The sequence below is a fragment of the Rhagoletis zephyria genome, unplaced genomic scaffold (genome assembly GCF_001687245.7).
Source record: "Rhagoletis zephyria isolate East Lansing unplaced genomic scaffold, Rhagoletis_zephyria_1.1 Rzeph_scaffold_09067, whole genome shotgun sequence".
In the NCBI taxonomy this organism is placed as follows: Eukaryota; Metazoa; Arthropoda; class Insecta; order Diptera; family Tephritidae; genus Rhagoletis; species Rhagoletis zephyria.
In genome coordinates, this window is record NW_016166146.1 from 1 (window position 1) to 16,966 (window position 16,966).

General features: G+C 32.7%; 1 protein-coding gene across 1 annotated transcript; it reads right to left on the reverse strand.

Annotated features, from left to right (window-relative positions):
• Positions 1–3: 3 nt before the first annotated feature.
• LOC108375532 (uncharacterized) lies at positions 4–16,623 on the reverse strand (the record flags this gene model as incomplete). Its single annotated transcript, XM_017631672.1, has 2 exons — positions 16,603–16,623; positions 4–609 (listed from the first exon to the last, which is right to left on the reverse strand). A coding segment is annotated over exon 2 (423 nt), but the record flags the coding sequence as incomplete, so codon positions are not given.
• Between the last annotated feature and the right edge of the window lie 343 nt (positions 16,624–16,966).

Below are 16,966 nucleotides of genomic sequence, written 5' to 3' on the forward strand. Positions count from 1 at the left end.
TCTACCATCATGCTCACCATGCATCACAGTCGCATCATCAGCATCAGCACCAAATCGACGCATATTCACCCAAGATAAACGATTGCGCTGTTTACGTTCCATTGTTGCTGGATTACTATCCGACTGTGTAACGCTGCTGGTAGCCGTTACAGGGCCATTGTGGCTGGACGTTGCGTCTGCGCCAATCACATAAATGCTGGTCGCATTCGAATCAGTACGCAACCGCATGGCTTCTGATGGCGGCGGTGGTGGTGGTGTTGCTGGTGTTGCTGGTAAGACTATATTGTGAACGCCGCTAATATGTCGACGTGTATTATTCATTACCATTGGCATTGCTTGTTGACGTTGCTGCTGTTGCTGTAACTTTAAATGTTCGTCGAGTGCTTCGTCACTGGATCTGCTGCGATATGTTGTTGCTATCTGCATATTTAGCTGCTTGTGCCGCACCAGCCGCAACACTGCAGAATATTTCACACTACTCTGTGGCAAAATGTGCAAAATACGCAGTGGGTGACTGAACTGAACGGGACTGGATAGGGATTGCTGCGCCGCTGATGGACACAAAGAGATAACTGTTGTATGGATTCCTTATACTTCAACTCAACACAGCTGAAATGAAAGAGAAGATTGAGAATGCTATGAGTGCGGGGCATTTTGTTGTGATTTGCTTGAGATGTGATGAGTCCCTTAAAGAATCACAAGAATAAACAAGTGATTCATTGAATTCGGAGGAAGTAAAGCATGCGTGTCTCGGTTATTTTTGCTTGTTCTTTTTTTTTTTTGCTTTTAATTCACATTAGTATGCAGCCTCACAAACCGTTTTGCCTTGCCACACTTGCGCTCAAAGACAAAGCTAAAACCAGTTCTTTGCTTCTTGCTTTTTCCCCATCTGTTTTCAATGCGGATTTTTGCACAGATCGCATTTGAGCGCGTGTATATAAACACTTATACATACATCTATCTATCTCCACACCTAAGACAAAAAGCTTGTTTGATTAGTTCGCAAATGGCTGTGATTAGCGCTTAGCACGCCGATGCTGTGGCGTTGATGATAATTAATTTCATTTGGCTCCCTGCTCTGTGCTAACATAACATAATCAACAAAGTTAATGATTCACACATTTGTATGTTTTCCTTTGAAAATGCTGTTTTTTTTCTACTTCTGCTCACCCATTAAAGCTGCTTATCTGCTAAAGCTGCATATGGAATTCCAAATGTCAACAGCAGTGACTGAAAGTACTCGCAGAATGGCACCATCACTTTTGCTATCGTTTCGTTTATCTTTTATTTATCTTTTGATATGACAACATGACTTTTATTAAGATACAGATTGCTCGGAAGAATATAATTGAGCATTAGGGTGGTCCAAATAAAGTAAAGTCGAAATTTTAAAGCTCTGACCCCCCTATTTTTATACATATGTTATGTATGTAAATATCTAAACATTAGAGTGGTACAGAAAAGTATTTTAAAAAAGTAAAGTAGGAATTTAGATGCTCTCATCCCTTAGTATTGTCCAATATCGAAAAATATACCCACTTTTTTTTCTTTGAAATCAAAAAAAAAATATTTAGAGGTCGCTCAAAGTTTCACATGTATTTTATATGAAAAAAAAACGTAGAAATAATAAAGAATCCTTAAAAATCTTCAAGAAAGAAAGAGACTCAAATCTTAGTATTAAATTTTTTATTGGTTCCACAAAACCTTAAAAACTTCGAGCGCTTTGAGCGACCTCTAAATATTTTGTATTCATAAAAAAACACTTGGCATATTTTTTCGATCTAGAATCATCTTAGATGGTGAGAGCATTGAAATTGCGACTTTAACTTTCTCAAATTCATTTTTGGACCACCCTAACGCATATATGAATACAAATATTTATTTACATATCTTTCTGTACAATACAGGCACTTGTTTAACATAAATAAATGTAGATATGCGCTTGAATAAAATGCAGAGGCATTGTCACAACAGCTTAGTGGCGAGAGTGGCCATTGGAAGACGGTGCCTTTGAATGCTTGAATGAAATGGCTTTCAGAAGCATTTATGTTTATTAAAAGATAAATATAGTGTAATGATAAGCTAAGTGATGCGTTTTCACTTTATAATAATGACGGAATCTAGGCTCTTAATAAAAGCATTTCATACTTTCTTCGACGGCTTTTTAATCTCATTATTAAAAGGTTCTTTCACTTCAAAAAAGCAAGAGTATATTTTAGATAAGAGTTCTATGAGTGTACACTAACTATACAAACATACATACATATAATAATAATAGACGGATCCGGCCACGCCACGATGCGCATTAGTCTGGCTTAGAGAAACGACAGCACTTATTTCTTACAAATGCAAATGTCTAATCTCATAATTCATTTGATCACAAATCAATGCAAAATTTAATCGAATTAAAATACTCCAAATAAAGAAATAGAAATCGTGATACTAAAATTGTTGCGGATTAGTGGATTTTTTTTTTTAATTTCGATGTCAAATGGATATTAGTTTTCACTATAACCTCTATACCATTCTGTATGGGAGTAGAACTCTTGAGCCACCATTTAAGTCAAGTTTGGCGAACCTAGTTTAGGTTATGTTAGGTTAAAGTGGTTGCCACTGGACAAAGGGTGCACTTAGAGCATAAACATTAGTTCTTTGTAAAACTGTAGGCGTATGTGTTTGAAGCCCTAGACTATCTCCGAAATACACGCAGCAGCACAGGTTCCAGCCATTGTCCAGCCTACGCTGAGTTGACACGAGGCCCATCTTTCCAAGAGTACTTCACAATTAGTCAAAAGTACTTTAACTCTATCATTTGTCGGTCAGATAGGCTTAAGGTTATCACTACATTCTGAAGCACTCATATATGTAAGTTCGGCAAGGCCTACCTACAGTTCGTCGTGTTTTTCATTTTACTTGTATATTTCTCTGTTGGTTGATTCTTGTCCTAAGAATATTGTTTTCTTACAAGCCTATTTCCCTGAGTCTGACAGCAAAGTTCAAGTATGATAGCTGACGTGGCTTTCTATTTTATTTTTGAGATTTATAAGGATGAATCTAGGACGAGATATATGTAAACAAGTAGTGAGATACTTGAATTAAAGTTTTAATTAGGAGAAGGTCTGTTTTTCGGGATTAGATTTTAGTAAGGCCTGTAATTGTGTTCGTCCCGGTAAGTATATCCACGGAAATGATTCTGCACTTCCCCAGCCTTGGCAGCTCTCCATATATATATACAACTCTCTGCTTAGACTCGTCCACCATCTGCTCTCCTGCAGGATGCTAGAACCAGCTACGACTGGGTTATTTCTTTTTACAGCCTAGTGAAAATTACCACCTCTTTTTAGCCTTTTAACTACTTAGATGATACCAACTTAATTTTCAAAAATGCGGCAAAATAGTCGAGGAGTAGTTTATTTCGACCGTAAAACTTAAGGAAGCCCTTTTTGTGGATCGAGATAACATTAGGACTTTCCAGTTATACCAGATATGTTGGCGGCAATCTCCTCACCTATTATTTTTGACTATTCTTTACAACCCCATCCACTTTCGATAAGAAATACAAAGCTGTTTTGCCAACACGACAAGATCTCAGCATATGACTACCTACAAGGTCGGGGGAGTAGCCAAAAAAAAATGTACCTCGGGAAAAGGGCACGGTCGGTATACTAATAGCTATAGTACAGAGTTTTTTAGACATTAAACCTATCTAGTCGCCAATTTACGCTGAAACAGTTCCTATTAAGTGTAACCTTCAGCATTACCAGGATCTTCTTTTAATGAGCAACGCACTTCGTTCCTCTTAAGTATAAACTCTCACGGGTCACTTGCTGCCCCTTTGGCTTATATGTCATAATCTTCCTCATAGCGTTCTGTTAGATTTAAATGTTTGAATATTAAACTTACTCAAAAAAGAATTTAAAGTTGATTATGCAAAGACTTAAGAAACGAAATTTTCTTGCACAGAAAATGAAAAATTCTTCCATAAATGAACAGTTCACCCTAATGATAAATAATCTGGAAGTTGAAATGAATAGAACTTATAGGCTTAGAATAGACTTCCAGTAAGTATGGATTTGAGGACAAGAAATACGAGTATGATAATACATAGTTTTTATTTAACCTCTCATATAAAAATTCTTCAAAGCTTCAACAAAGCGCCGATTTCCATTATTTCCATTGTTGTATGAAAATCATTTTCATTAAGAAAGAATAGCACTAAGCGTATAGCAAAGATGCTTGAAAACACTTCATAAAAGCGAGAGCTTCATTTTAAATTAGTTCGATCCGTCCGGTGCGTCTTTGTTGTCTTTATTATCTGAGTCATGCAATTTTAAACATACATATGTATGTATATTTACACTAAATTAATTAAAGATTTTTAACTAAACAAATAATTCCCACGAATTGTGTGTAATCACAGTGTAATGCTTATCAACTTTNAAAAAAAAAAAAATGAATTGTATATTTTTCACAACCATGAAAATGTGTGATGAGCCATATGCAATTATTTACTATTAATTATCATGCACAAGTGCAAATGACAAGAATAAATGCAATGCGTTGTATAAACATAAATCAATGCAATAATGACTAATATTTATTTATGTATCTACTCTACGAGTAAATATGTACATACTCAATGATAATATTTTTTCGCTGATACGGCATTGACTGAACGCAATCACGAAAACCTAAAACACATTCAAAATTAAGATGCGCTATTAGTTTGTTAAGTACATACATATTCACTGATTGAAAGTTAGCAAATTGCCACAAGTAAATCTTTTAGGCCTTCGTATCACCGCATTAATTTGATCGTGGGGATGCGAAAATGCTCTAAAAAAAAAACAAACAAAATTCAATATTTGTGTTTGTTTTAAATATTGTGTCAAATTAAGTTCAAATTGCTTGCGCAGCCAGCAAGCAAATCGTAAATTTATTTAATGTTCATTAAAGGCGATTAAATTAAAATTGTTGTTTGGTGTTCGCTTTGTCGTTCGGTACCTTGTGCGGTGATGGCGCCATAAGTTAAATAAGCAAATATGGTCAAGCCAGATGCCTAGTTGTGGTTTTTTGAATATTTGGCAATTTGTGCATTTGTTTAAAATATAATTTTGTATAACCAGGGGCCGTTATGGATACTTTTTATTATCTATGTATATATTAATACACTAACATAAATATTGTCGTTTGGCGATTCTACCGAGCCGATTTCAAAACCATAACACTATTGAAATAGTATTTCTCTGCAGATGAGGAGAGGTTTTTATGGTTTCAAAATTGGTTGAAACTTACGGCCAAAATCGGCATTTAAAAATTTCCGTATTTGTATATATTTGTATTTAAGACAAAAAAATTAAGGCAAAATTTAAGAAAAAGACAAACATGAAAACAATGAGAAATACATAAATAAGAATTAGGTTAACTGAAAGTGTAAAGAAATTTTTGGAATTTTTTTATAGCAATCGAAATAAATTCAGTCGTAAAAAATGTGATCATCGAAAGTTATCAAGTCAGTGAGATTTATCGAATCATCAAAGTTTATAGTTATCGAAATTTATCGAGTTATCCGTGTTTATTGAGTTATCACAACATGTCGAATTATTCAAAATGAGCAATGTTTATTGAGTTGTTACGGATAGTTATCGAGCTCTAAAAATGTATGGGATTATCAAAATTTATCAAATTAATGAAATTTATGAAGTTATCGATATTTATTGAACTATCATTATTTATAGATTTTACGAAAATTGATCGAGTTATAGTAATGCATCGAGTTCTTTCAACTTATAGAGCTATCGCTAATTACTGATTTAATGAAATGTGTCAATTTATCGAATCAAAGTTTTTGCAATTTTTAAAATATATCGAGTTATCGAAATATAAGTTAATCGAGTTATCACTGCTTATCGAATTTTATCGTCTTACCACAGCGCAACGAATTATCGAGATTTGTTGATAGCTTTCGAAAACTATGGCTTTATCGAAATTTATAGAGTTATCCAAAGTTTATCGAGTTATCAATTTATATCGACACATACATTTTTGAATTATGGACATGTATCGAACCCACCAATCGCACAGTTATCGAAATTTATCGAAAATCATCGAAGTTATCGAATTTTCTATAGTTACGATCTCATTTTGAAGGTAATAATTACAGCCATAACAAAAATATATGTTTAAAAAAGGTCTAAAAATAAAGAAAATGTACGGAATTTTGAAATTAAAAAAATCGTAAAAGCAAAAACTTTGGATACATTTTTTTTTATACATTACCTCCAACTGATCTTAAGAGATCCTGATACAAGAAGGTGTTTTGATTTTATAAAGATATCTATAAATTTTGAACTTTGAAAGAAAACGTTTTGGGAGTTTGCAAAAAAACATTTTTAATTATCCAAAACTCGTATCTTCAAAAACGCCTTTTTTGGAAACTTCAGAATCTTTTAAATATAAAAAAAAAAACTTTGCCAAAAATTTATATAAGTTTTTGCATTAACAACATTTAAAATACAAAATTCTCTATTTTTTTTGCTTTTCGATTCCTTTAATATATTTTTTATACATCCCAAATATCACCTTCAAAATGAGATCAGAACCAACTATAATAGTTTTGGAGACATTCAAAAAATAAACTTTTAAAATACTGAAAATTGTGAAATTTTTAACGTTCGATAAAAACAAATTTCCTTGGCAGAACTCCGTCATATGAAGATAAGATAAGTTGTATACATATGTTCCTCATACCATATATCGGTTATGCAAATATACAAAAAAAAAAACAAATAAAGCTGTCAGCTTCAAGAAGGCTGTCTGCTCTTTGTGAGAAAATGAGAGTAATATCTGGCGAAAATTTTTAGATTAGAAACAAAACGATTCATTGTTGGTAAGGAAATATAACCAGGAAGAGCAAAGACATATATATGGCACCTATCTGTCTATTTTAAGAGCTTTTCTTATCGATGACCGTTATTCTGGATGTTTACGTAATTTTGCTGTGATTTTTTTTTTTTTAATTTTCGCACAATCAAAGTATTAAAACAAAAATAATTAAACGTTAATTTTCGACATAAGGTTAAAGGTTGCTCTTTTGGGGATCATTAATCATTCATTATGCATACTTGTAAGTGTTAAAACCTAAAAGCAAGAAACATGTAATTGAGCCAAAATGTGGAATTGAAGCAGAGTATCGTATAAGCATGAATTAACATAAAGAAAAGTATATAAATATGTATAAATACATACATATGTATGTATACATATGTGTAAGTATCGATTGTACGTCTTCCACAAGCATGAAAGTAGTGAGAAAAATCTATCGGGATTCATTACCGCAATCAACCAAGCATAACCTAATTTAATTTTTAAACTAACGAAACACACACACTAAACTAATGTGTATAAGACGCAATCTTGAATGAAATAAATTATTTAAGCGTTAACAGGTAGCCCAGTGGCTCATATGTATGTAAGAAACTATACAAGCGAAAAGCAACAACTGGAACATAAAGTCGAGCTTGTACTTGCGCTACTACGTGATAAGCCAACTGTGAAACTATTTATTTGTGCATACGAACAATCATGAACAACTAAGCAACTATAAATAGGTTAAAAACATCCCGCTTTACTCCACTGATTTGCTCCCTTACGTGTGTGGCTTTCTACAAGACCTTTCTTTAGTCAACAAACCGCAAAAAAATAGGGAATTCATAATACCTGTTGAGTTTAATAAACAAATACATATATAACTAATGTAGTATAGCATGAACGGGTGTATTCTGAGTTGTTTATGGGCATCGGACTTTTTTCGCTTTTGTTTTGTTCACTCAATACGAACGAAAAAATGTTGAATAAGAGTTCTAAAAAATGCCCGTCAACCGCATCCATGCGTAACACGCGAGCAATTGTAAGACTAACAGGGCCAGTGTCAAGTTGGAATTGTTTGTTTGCAACAACAAAAACTAGATGTATATACATACCGCAAAATACATATTACAAGCTAGAAAAAGCGACAAAAGAAAAGCCGGCAAAAGGAAAATTGCTATATATTTAAGTATACATGCATATGTATGTACGTAGGTGCATACTATTTAGGTGTCTATGTACATATCTATGTATATGTAGTACGCCCTGTGTAAACCCAGTAGCAAAAATTTTAATATGTCGCATCAAATTTTTAGTCTTTGTTACTTCATTTAGCGCATAACTGTACATACACACCCCGTGTCATAATTATAAGCGCACCACATTCTGACAAGTTTCAACAATTTATCTTTTTCTTAATTAATTTGAGTTTTTTTTTTATAAAAATATAGTTATTCTTTAACAAAGACCGAACCAATTCAGGTTTCAAAGCATGTGCAATTTAAAAAAATCTACAAATTTTCGCGAAAATTTCTTATAAAGATTTTGAGTATGCAATTTTGTAGCTATTCAATTTTAGAAAAGTAAAGTGCAAGTTTGAGATACCTGCGACTTAAAACTTATTTTTGACAATTTTTATTATTAATGAGCAACACCTTCAACAAAATAAAATTTTAAAATCAACTTGCACTTTATTATATTACGAGTGAGTGGGTTACAAAAGTGCTTACTCAAAAAGCTCAAAATTTTTACGAAAGTTTGTTGAATTTTTTTAAATATCGCACTTAGTTTGAAGCTTGGATTTATTCGACCTTTGTAAAGAATAAACTATATTTAAAAAAAAAAAAACCTATCAAATACCGGCGTGCTTTACTGCACCTTAAAAGTTTTAAACAATAAAATAGATTTGAAGAGCTTTATGAAGGGAGATTTTCAAACAAATTTTTTATATAAGAAACGTATTTTATTCTTTATGAATAAGGGTATTGGTAATCCTGAAAACGTAATCTTAAATCTTAGGCGTATTAATTCAGTATTTACCTTATCTTATCAATTTAACTAATACATTTTTTCAAATAGGTGGCAACAAATATATTTTAGCAGTAAGCTTTCTTAAACCTCTTTAGTTTGATACCCATATTGAAATATTTCATTTATCTTATCAATTAAATAAAAATAAATTAGTTAAATAGGTGGCTACCCTCAACAAAAATATTTTCGATTGTAAGCCTTCTTAAACCTCTATCTTTTGGTAGCCTTATTGCAATATTGGCTTTATCTTGTAAATTTACTTAAACTGTAATTTTTAATAAGGTGGCAACTCTCTAATTTGTTTCTTTCTATATTTCAAGCTAGACTTCTAACAATGCATCGGTGAAAACTGCCATCAATTCCATATATTAGTTTTCGAGTGATGCGTGTACAAATATACAGACAGACAGACAATTATTCTAAAAGTTGTTGATTTGGCTTCTGTTGGTCTAATATAGTAATTTTTCTTTAATATCTATAATGTACAGCTATCGGGCTGTTACAATTTTATTATATGTATACATACATAACTAAAATTAATTAACAAAAAGATAAATTGCTAAAATTTGTCAATGGGTGGTGCGCTTATAATTATGACACGAGGTGTATATATACATATGTATGTATGTTTTAATATATACATATATATATTTCAGACTCAAACTCAACTTTCAAGAAGAGGTCATGACGCTGAGTTCATTCCTCCTGTTAATTACTTAAATATGTACATATATATAGTATATAAGATATATTATGAGTTTTATTATAACTTGATGCTTAGGGATATAAGACGTTGTTCAAATGAAAAAGAATTGATCAATTTTAAAGTCAAGCCATATAATGCACAGAGCGTTTAATAAACGTTTAATAAACGGAGTTTCTGAAATGATTCTAACTTCTAATAGTGGACGAATTTGCATTTGTTTTTTATAATTTTTTTTAAGTAAAGCTTCTTTAGCGAGGGAAGTAAATTAAAACACTGAAATGCATCCATTTTCCCTTTCTCTATTTTCGCCTTCAATAATATCAAAGTGAATTTTCGAAATATGCTTTATAGACGTTTAATGTTAAGGTCAAAGCTAAGTAGCAGACAAGAGATATTCGTAGATAGTTAATGAAAAATAAGTGTGCCCAGCAACCTTAATATCTATTGTGCCCTCCAACTATCACAACACCCCGTTCAATCGTACAATCCCCAGACAGTTTTGAAGAAGTTTTAGAGGCAGGAAGTATATGTGCTTATCGTGTGGCTACATTGAGCTCAGACATTTTTCTCGTTGTCTCATCACTACCTTATACCTTAGTGTCATCTTGGCCGAGTCGCAAAAACTACAAAGGTCATTTGACCAGATTCCCAGCTTGAGTCTGCAGTACCCTGTGAGGATGCCCGTGACGATCCTCAATTCCTCATCTAGCAGGTTACACCGGATCACAGCCCTTCCACCAATAATCTTTTGGCTCGCCGAATTCTGATAATGTTTTGCCAATTCCGTTTTCTCGTTCGTATTACTCCCTTCCCGAGCTCTTCCCGGTTCGTGTTGGGACCTACTGCAAGGAATGTTTTGGGACATGCGGCTGCTGCTACTCTAGCTAATCCGCTCGCTATCTTATTTCCCTCACTCCCCAGTGGCCTGGTAGGCAAAGTACCCAAGTAGGCAAAGTACCCAAGTAGGCAAAGTACCCAAGTAGGCAAAGTCCCAGTCCACCAACTACACAGATGTTGTAGATTTTTCCGCTCCTCGGCTTTACTCTTAGGTGATCCCAGTCTATAAAATCAACTCCCACCATTTTAAATAGCGACATTTATGGATATAATACGAGAAAAAGAGTCATGGTTTAAATCACTATGAAGTGATTGCCAAATTTATTGGCTGCCTTTGTGTAAGTCAAATATAGAAAAAAATACATACATACATGCCTTCATGCATATGTACATTAGACCGTACCGTCTTACAGAAAAATAAAAAAAAAATCGTCGTACACCTCAGAGTCTAAAGTATTTTTTGCAAGCTATACTGGAATAATCGAAATACTTCCTTACTTCCTTAGCAAAAGTTTAAAGACTTTTGGTGAGTTTTAATTTACTGACATTAGGATGATATGTTAGAGCTGACATCAGGTGGGCACTTGAGGTCAATGCACTTTGGTACAAAAAAAAACCTCGAGACAAGTGCATGAAGTTTTTGCCTGAAAAGACCCCTAGTAAAATTTTCCGAAGAATAATTTTCTAAAACACCGTGCTACAGTAAACTTTACACCCAAAAAAATTAAAATATTCGCGAAACTATGGGTAAATTGTTGTAAAACTGTGTACTTCATTTTTCTCTCTGGCGTCAGGATTTTTTTAAAAGGACTTTGAAATTTGAAAAATATGTATGATTATTTCAAAAAATTATTTAAAAAATTCAGTGCAATGTAGAATAACAGTAATGGAATCATAGAAAAGAAAAAAATGCTGTAGAATTATAACAGAATAAATTGTTTGATTCACAAAGACGAATTGGTATGGAAAATGTCCTTTACGAATTTTGTCTGTAACATCCTGGAAAATTTGCAATATTTATTTTTGAAAAAACTATTATTTGAGGACTAATATACAACATCGAATTTTGTCCTTGAAAATTTGCAATATTTATTTAAAAAAAAACTATTATTTAAGGACTTATAGACATCATCGAATTTCGTCCTGCAAATTTACTTAAAAAGATCAAAGTTATTAAAAGGGCATTTTAATACCTATTCGTCCTTGTAAACCAAAAAAACAATATTATTTTTAAATTTTACAGATTTTTCTATCTCATTTGGTAACAATATTGTAATTCTACATCGCACTGATTTTTTTAAATAATTTTTTTAAAATTTCGAAGTCCTTTGAAAATATTCTTGACATCAGAGTGAAAAACTAAAAACACAGTTTTACTACATATGGCCCATAGTTTCGTTAGTATATTTTGTTTTTGTCGCACGGTGTAATATATCAATCACCGAACGACCTTCCCAATTTGCGTTTTATGGAGTTTCTTGAAGTAAGGGTCAAAACGACCCTTTTAGGCGGGAGCTAATGGGCTAAAATGCTCTTCGAAAATATTTCCCATGAAATTCTACTATTTATGTGTATCTTAACCTTCAATTTCGCTCAGAAATTTATTTGAGTCATTTTTCCACTTTTTTGAAAACTACTTAGGCCGGGGCATGAAAACTTTAGTAGGCCATAAGATAAAAATAGTAGCTAACTGTTGCAAATCCATTGGGGATTTTACTACTAGATTGGTATACTTTTAGAAAATCTTAACAAAGTCCGGGCTGTTTTAGGCTGTCGCATTAAGATTCGACTGTAAATGCTGAAATACTTTTGGTTTTGGTTCGGCCTAATGTACATACATATGTGCATCTACGTGCCATGTATGTATGTACTCATGTCCATTGGTTTACATATGTTTTTTTGCGCACTGAATAGTAAATATTGCAATTGTTTGATAGTCACACAAAAAGTTTAGAGAAAAAATTAATAAAAAGGTATTTGTTGTAAATGGTAAATTGGTGAAAATTGAAACTGGGTTAGTAAAACTTTAAATACTACAAAGCGTCTGTTAGGCGCTGGAGCGTATTGTACTTATGATTAGGAGTGCACATATGTACATACATATCTTTACATATGTACATACATATGTTTGATCTATTTACTCTTTCGAGTCTATTGATAGGTGATTATTGTATTTCTTTTTTTGTAGTTTGTAAACTCATGAGCACAATAGCTTTTATTTTCATTGAATTAAAGTAGCTTTTTATTTCTTTCGTACATTACACTTCCTTTTGTTTGTTTTTGTTTTTGGGTTTGCTATTCCGCCAAGCATTATACGGCTCATTTGAAATTTCAGCTTTAAAAACGAAGTTTTGTATGAGTAAAGTATAAGTAAGTTGTTAGTTTACAAAATTTGTATTCAATTCGATCTCTTGAAATCTTTTATGTAAAGCGAAATTCATTTTACTTTCATCCGCATCAAATTTAAATTTGTATTAAATATTTCTTCATCATGCCAAACAAAAGTTTTATTCATAACGAGTTACAACAAATAAATACATACATACATATTTGCGTGTTCAAAACACAATACATCTTGTATGAAAAAGTGTTTGAAGCACTGAAAGTCTTCAAGCTCAGCAATGTATTTCTTCAGAGGCTATGGCATCACTGGTATTTACAGATCTCCTTCAAACTAATTGGGTTCCGAGGTAGTAAGTATCTAGTAACGTGTTATCTGACTATTTGGCTAAAAGGGGCTCAGTCCGGGTATTCCTTTATCCGCAACTAGTTAGAGTACTCGGAAGTTCGATTGGAAGCCACCATCAGAAATTAGATGAGCATTTCACTCATAATAAAGCTGCAAGGTCAGATGAGAGTACATACATACATACAGTGACTCAAACAAATGACCACGTGTTGTTTTTTTTTTAATATTCGTAATATTTTTCCAGCAAAATTTTTTCCTTATTTTTGTATAAAAATATGGTCTAAGCTTTAAACAAAACCGTGTAATTCACCATTTCAAACTTTATACAAAATTTAGGAAAATTCAACAAATTTTCGCCAACATTTAAACTTTTTATTTTGCATTTTTTGAAAATTTTTGGGTATCCAGTTTCATAGCCCATACGAATTTAAATAGTCTAATGAAGTGCAAGTTTCAAACGGGTTAAATAATCAAATCTAAAAATTCAGAAAAAAAAGTTGAAACAAGGGCGACCGCTGTTAAATAAAAACAAAAAAAAAACCTTTTTCTTTTATTTTTTTTTGTATCTTGCTTTGACCAGTGATCGAACGTTGTTTCTGAGGGGTCACTCGGCTACAGTGTAAGAGGACTATAGGCAAAAATGGAATAGAAAAACGAAATTTTGTTTTAATTTCGTAAAGATGGTCCCCTTAAACTAGAAAAAGTTTCGAAAACCTAAAAAAAAATTCTACGAAAAATTATTTACATATTTAACACATATTTAAAAAGTTAACTAGTCATCACCAAATGACCATCAAAATCCCATTGAATGAATGTGCTGAACATTCTAAGGCAATAAAGAGGTGTTACAGTTTAAACAAATGTCTGTCATTACTGGCCAACTAATGTGATTTTCATGCAGTTATATCTCATAGGTGAACCAACTTATGTGTAGATATTAATTATTTCTGAACCTTATACAACCTTTACAACACTTTCCAACTTTCCGACTTTGGTTTGGCCGTGTGACACTTTCGCATAAAAATTGCTAAAACAGGAAAATAAAAAGCTTTATGTGAAAATCTGTACCTGTTTACGACTATCTATGTGTGTACGTAAATATATGAGCATACATATGTATGTGTTTGCATGCATGAACATTAAGTTGATGCGCTTATATGTATGCTGGCAATGTTGCGCTGTGTATTGCAGCGAATTAATTATCACAGTTTGACATGCGACACTCGCAAGTCAGTTGTGTGGTATTTTGTGCAAGCTCGCCTTATTTAGTAGAGGCCCACCGCACCGTAAATACATGCGAATGTATGTAGTATGAAATGCAAGATTCACCAACTAACCGATTAGCCAAGCTGATGAGTGACTGAGTAGTGCGCCAACTTTTTTTTTAAATTACTATTCAACCACTAGTCTACGCTCTGATGTAACAAGTTTAACTGATTAAATTCGTTTTTAATTACTATGGTTTAAGACAGTTAGCACTTTGACTTTTTCGCCTTGTTCGTAGTAAATAAAATGGTTTTTAATGCGCAAGCATGCAGAAGTTTTGAAAGAAAACTTGCGAAAGTTTTTTGTGAGAGTAAGCCTGCCGTTATCGATTTCTTTAAGTAAGAAGGACAAAGGAATAAGTATTTGAAGTGCTTCAAGAAAGGGAGTGGAACTGCTATAACCACAGCGTTTTTAATTGGCATATGCTGACACAAAAGAGAAATGACTGGCGTGCGTTATTGAAACAAGAAGAAGAAATACATATATGCTCGGTAGTAAAATATTTTTGATATCAATGTTCGTTGATTTCTCCTTAACAACTTTTCAAAATTTCAAGCAAAAGCATAGCATTTTATATTTTTTTATTTACATATTGAGCCCTAACCGCCAAAACAACGTAAGCGTCATTTTTCTTTTAATTTTTTTTTTTTTGATGCAGAAATGCTTCTAGATCATCTGATGCATATCTGCTTCAAAAATAAAATTTTGAAAAAAATTGCGCTTATGTCTTTTTGGTGGTTAGGCTCGATATGTACAAATAGTGGGTCATATAAAAAGTCGCTGCGGATTTTAGTCACTATGTAGTTATACTGCCCATACATCTGGCAACATTCATGCAATGGCGCCAAACCGACGTGCGTTTGAAAGTGACATTCCAGACATATTTTAATAACAGGTTAAATTTTGAAAGACTTTTTAAAATCCATTTATCAATTTTAGTCAAATGAAATACATTTTTTCAAATAATTTTACATAAAACCTACCACTTAAAACTTTTCAATTAAATTCGTACTTTTATTTTTGTAAATAATATAAATTAAATAATAAAAATGATAGCCTTAGTTGATAGTTAGGCAACCCTACTCAAAAACTTGTTAGTGTTGAAGCTTGTTCAAACACGTTCCGTTTGATACCCGCATTGTGATATTAAATGAGTATAAAATTTTTAATAAAAGCAACTGCAGCTTTTCAAAAAGGTGGCAACCCCACTCCAAAATTGTTGTTTCTCTTCAAACGGTTTTTGTTTTACTATAGAAATTGAAGTATGCTGTGGAGCCTTTGAATGATTATAAATTTTCATATATGCATCTGGCAACCCTGTTTTAAATTTTTTTATCCAGAAACTTTCTACAGGCAATACCAAGTAGAATGGAAGAAAATAGAACAAATCCGTTGAGTTGTTAATACGATGAAAGCTTTTAAAGCTTAAAAAAATCCAAAATACGTGTCTTCTCGGATTTTTTATAACTTTTTAACCCTGGTACTTTTCGATATACCACTGATTTTGATACCTTAGATAATAAACTATTTCATAAAAACACGTTTTCTGATTTGTTTTTCACGTTTAAATAGCCAGGCACCAATTTTGGTTACTTTTTCTCTCTTCTGTCCCACTGTACAAGGTGGCGAAACGATGAATTCGATGCTCTACAGAGCACAACTCGACCGTTTGAGAGCGAAGTCATCAAGAAAGAGTGGTCAGAATTTACCAACAGAAAGGGAGTTGTGTTCCATCAAGGAAACTGAATTTCATTTAAAAAAAATCGGTTTTGAACGGTACAGTTTTTTTTTGTTGAAAATACAGTTTTTTGGTGACATTTACAATTTCTGAAAAACAAAATCTGGCAACACTGCAGTTAATAATGTCCAATATGTACGAGATTAAGTTTGATTTTCAATAAGGATTTTTTTTTCAAAAAAGTACGCAAAAAAATCACAGAGACTTTTCATATGACCCAATATTTTGTCGTTTATTTTGCTTACACCAATCGTTATTATGGTAATGTGTATTTCAAAAACTAAAATGTAATTTACGCTGCACTTAAGCTGTGCAATAAAATTATCAACCCGTATTAGCATTGACACATTTTAAGCTTTAATTGCACCGGTTCTTTGGCAGTGATAAGTTTAGTTTACTGATGTATGAATATTAAAATTTAACAAAATTTTTTAATTTGCAAAATTTTTGAAATGTATTTCAGCTTACCTTGAATAGTACAACTGAACAAATATTTGGCTGACAGCAAAAAAACCATAAGAAATTTTCAGAGCTGCAATTACTGTAAGCATTGCATATAAATAAAAATAAATATGTAAATGTGTGTATACATGTACAGGGGTACCAATGTATATGTATGTATGTATGTATGTGAATGCATGCATGCGAACCGACCGTCATAGATCAGAAATTAGCTAATTTTAATATTAGTTTGAGCATGTGCGACAATTTAAGTGCACGCATTTTTTTTTTACCGTCAAAACAAAGCCACTGCATACCAGCAACCAACCGGCAGTGTGATGGCGACGCTGCTGGCTAGACCAGACTGTTGTTGCTGCTTCTGGGTCAAGAT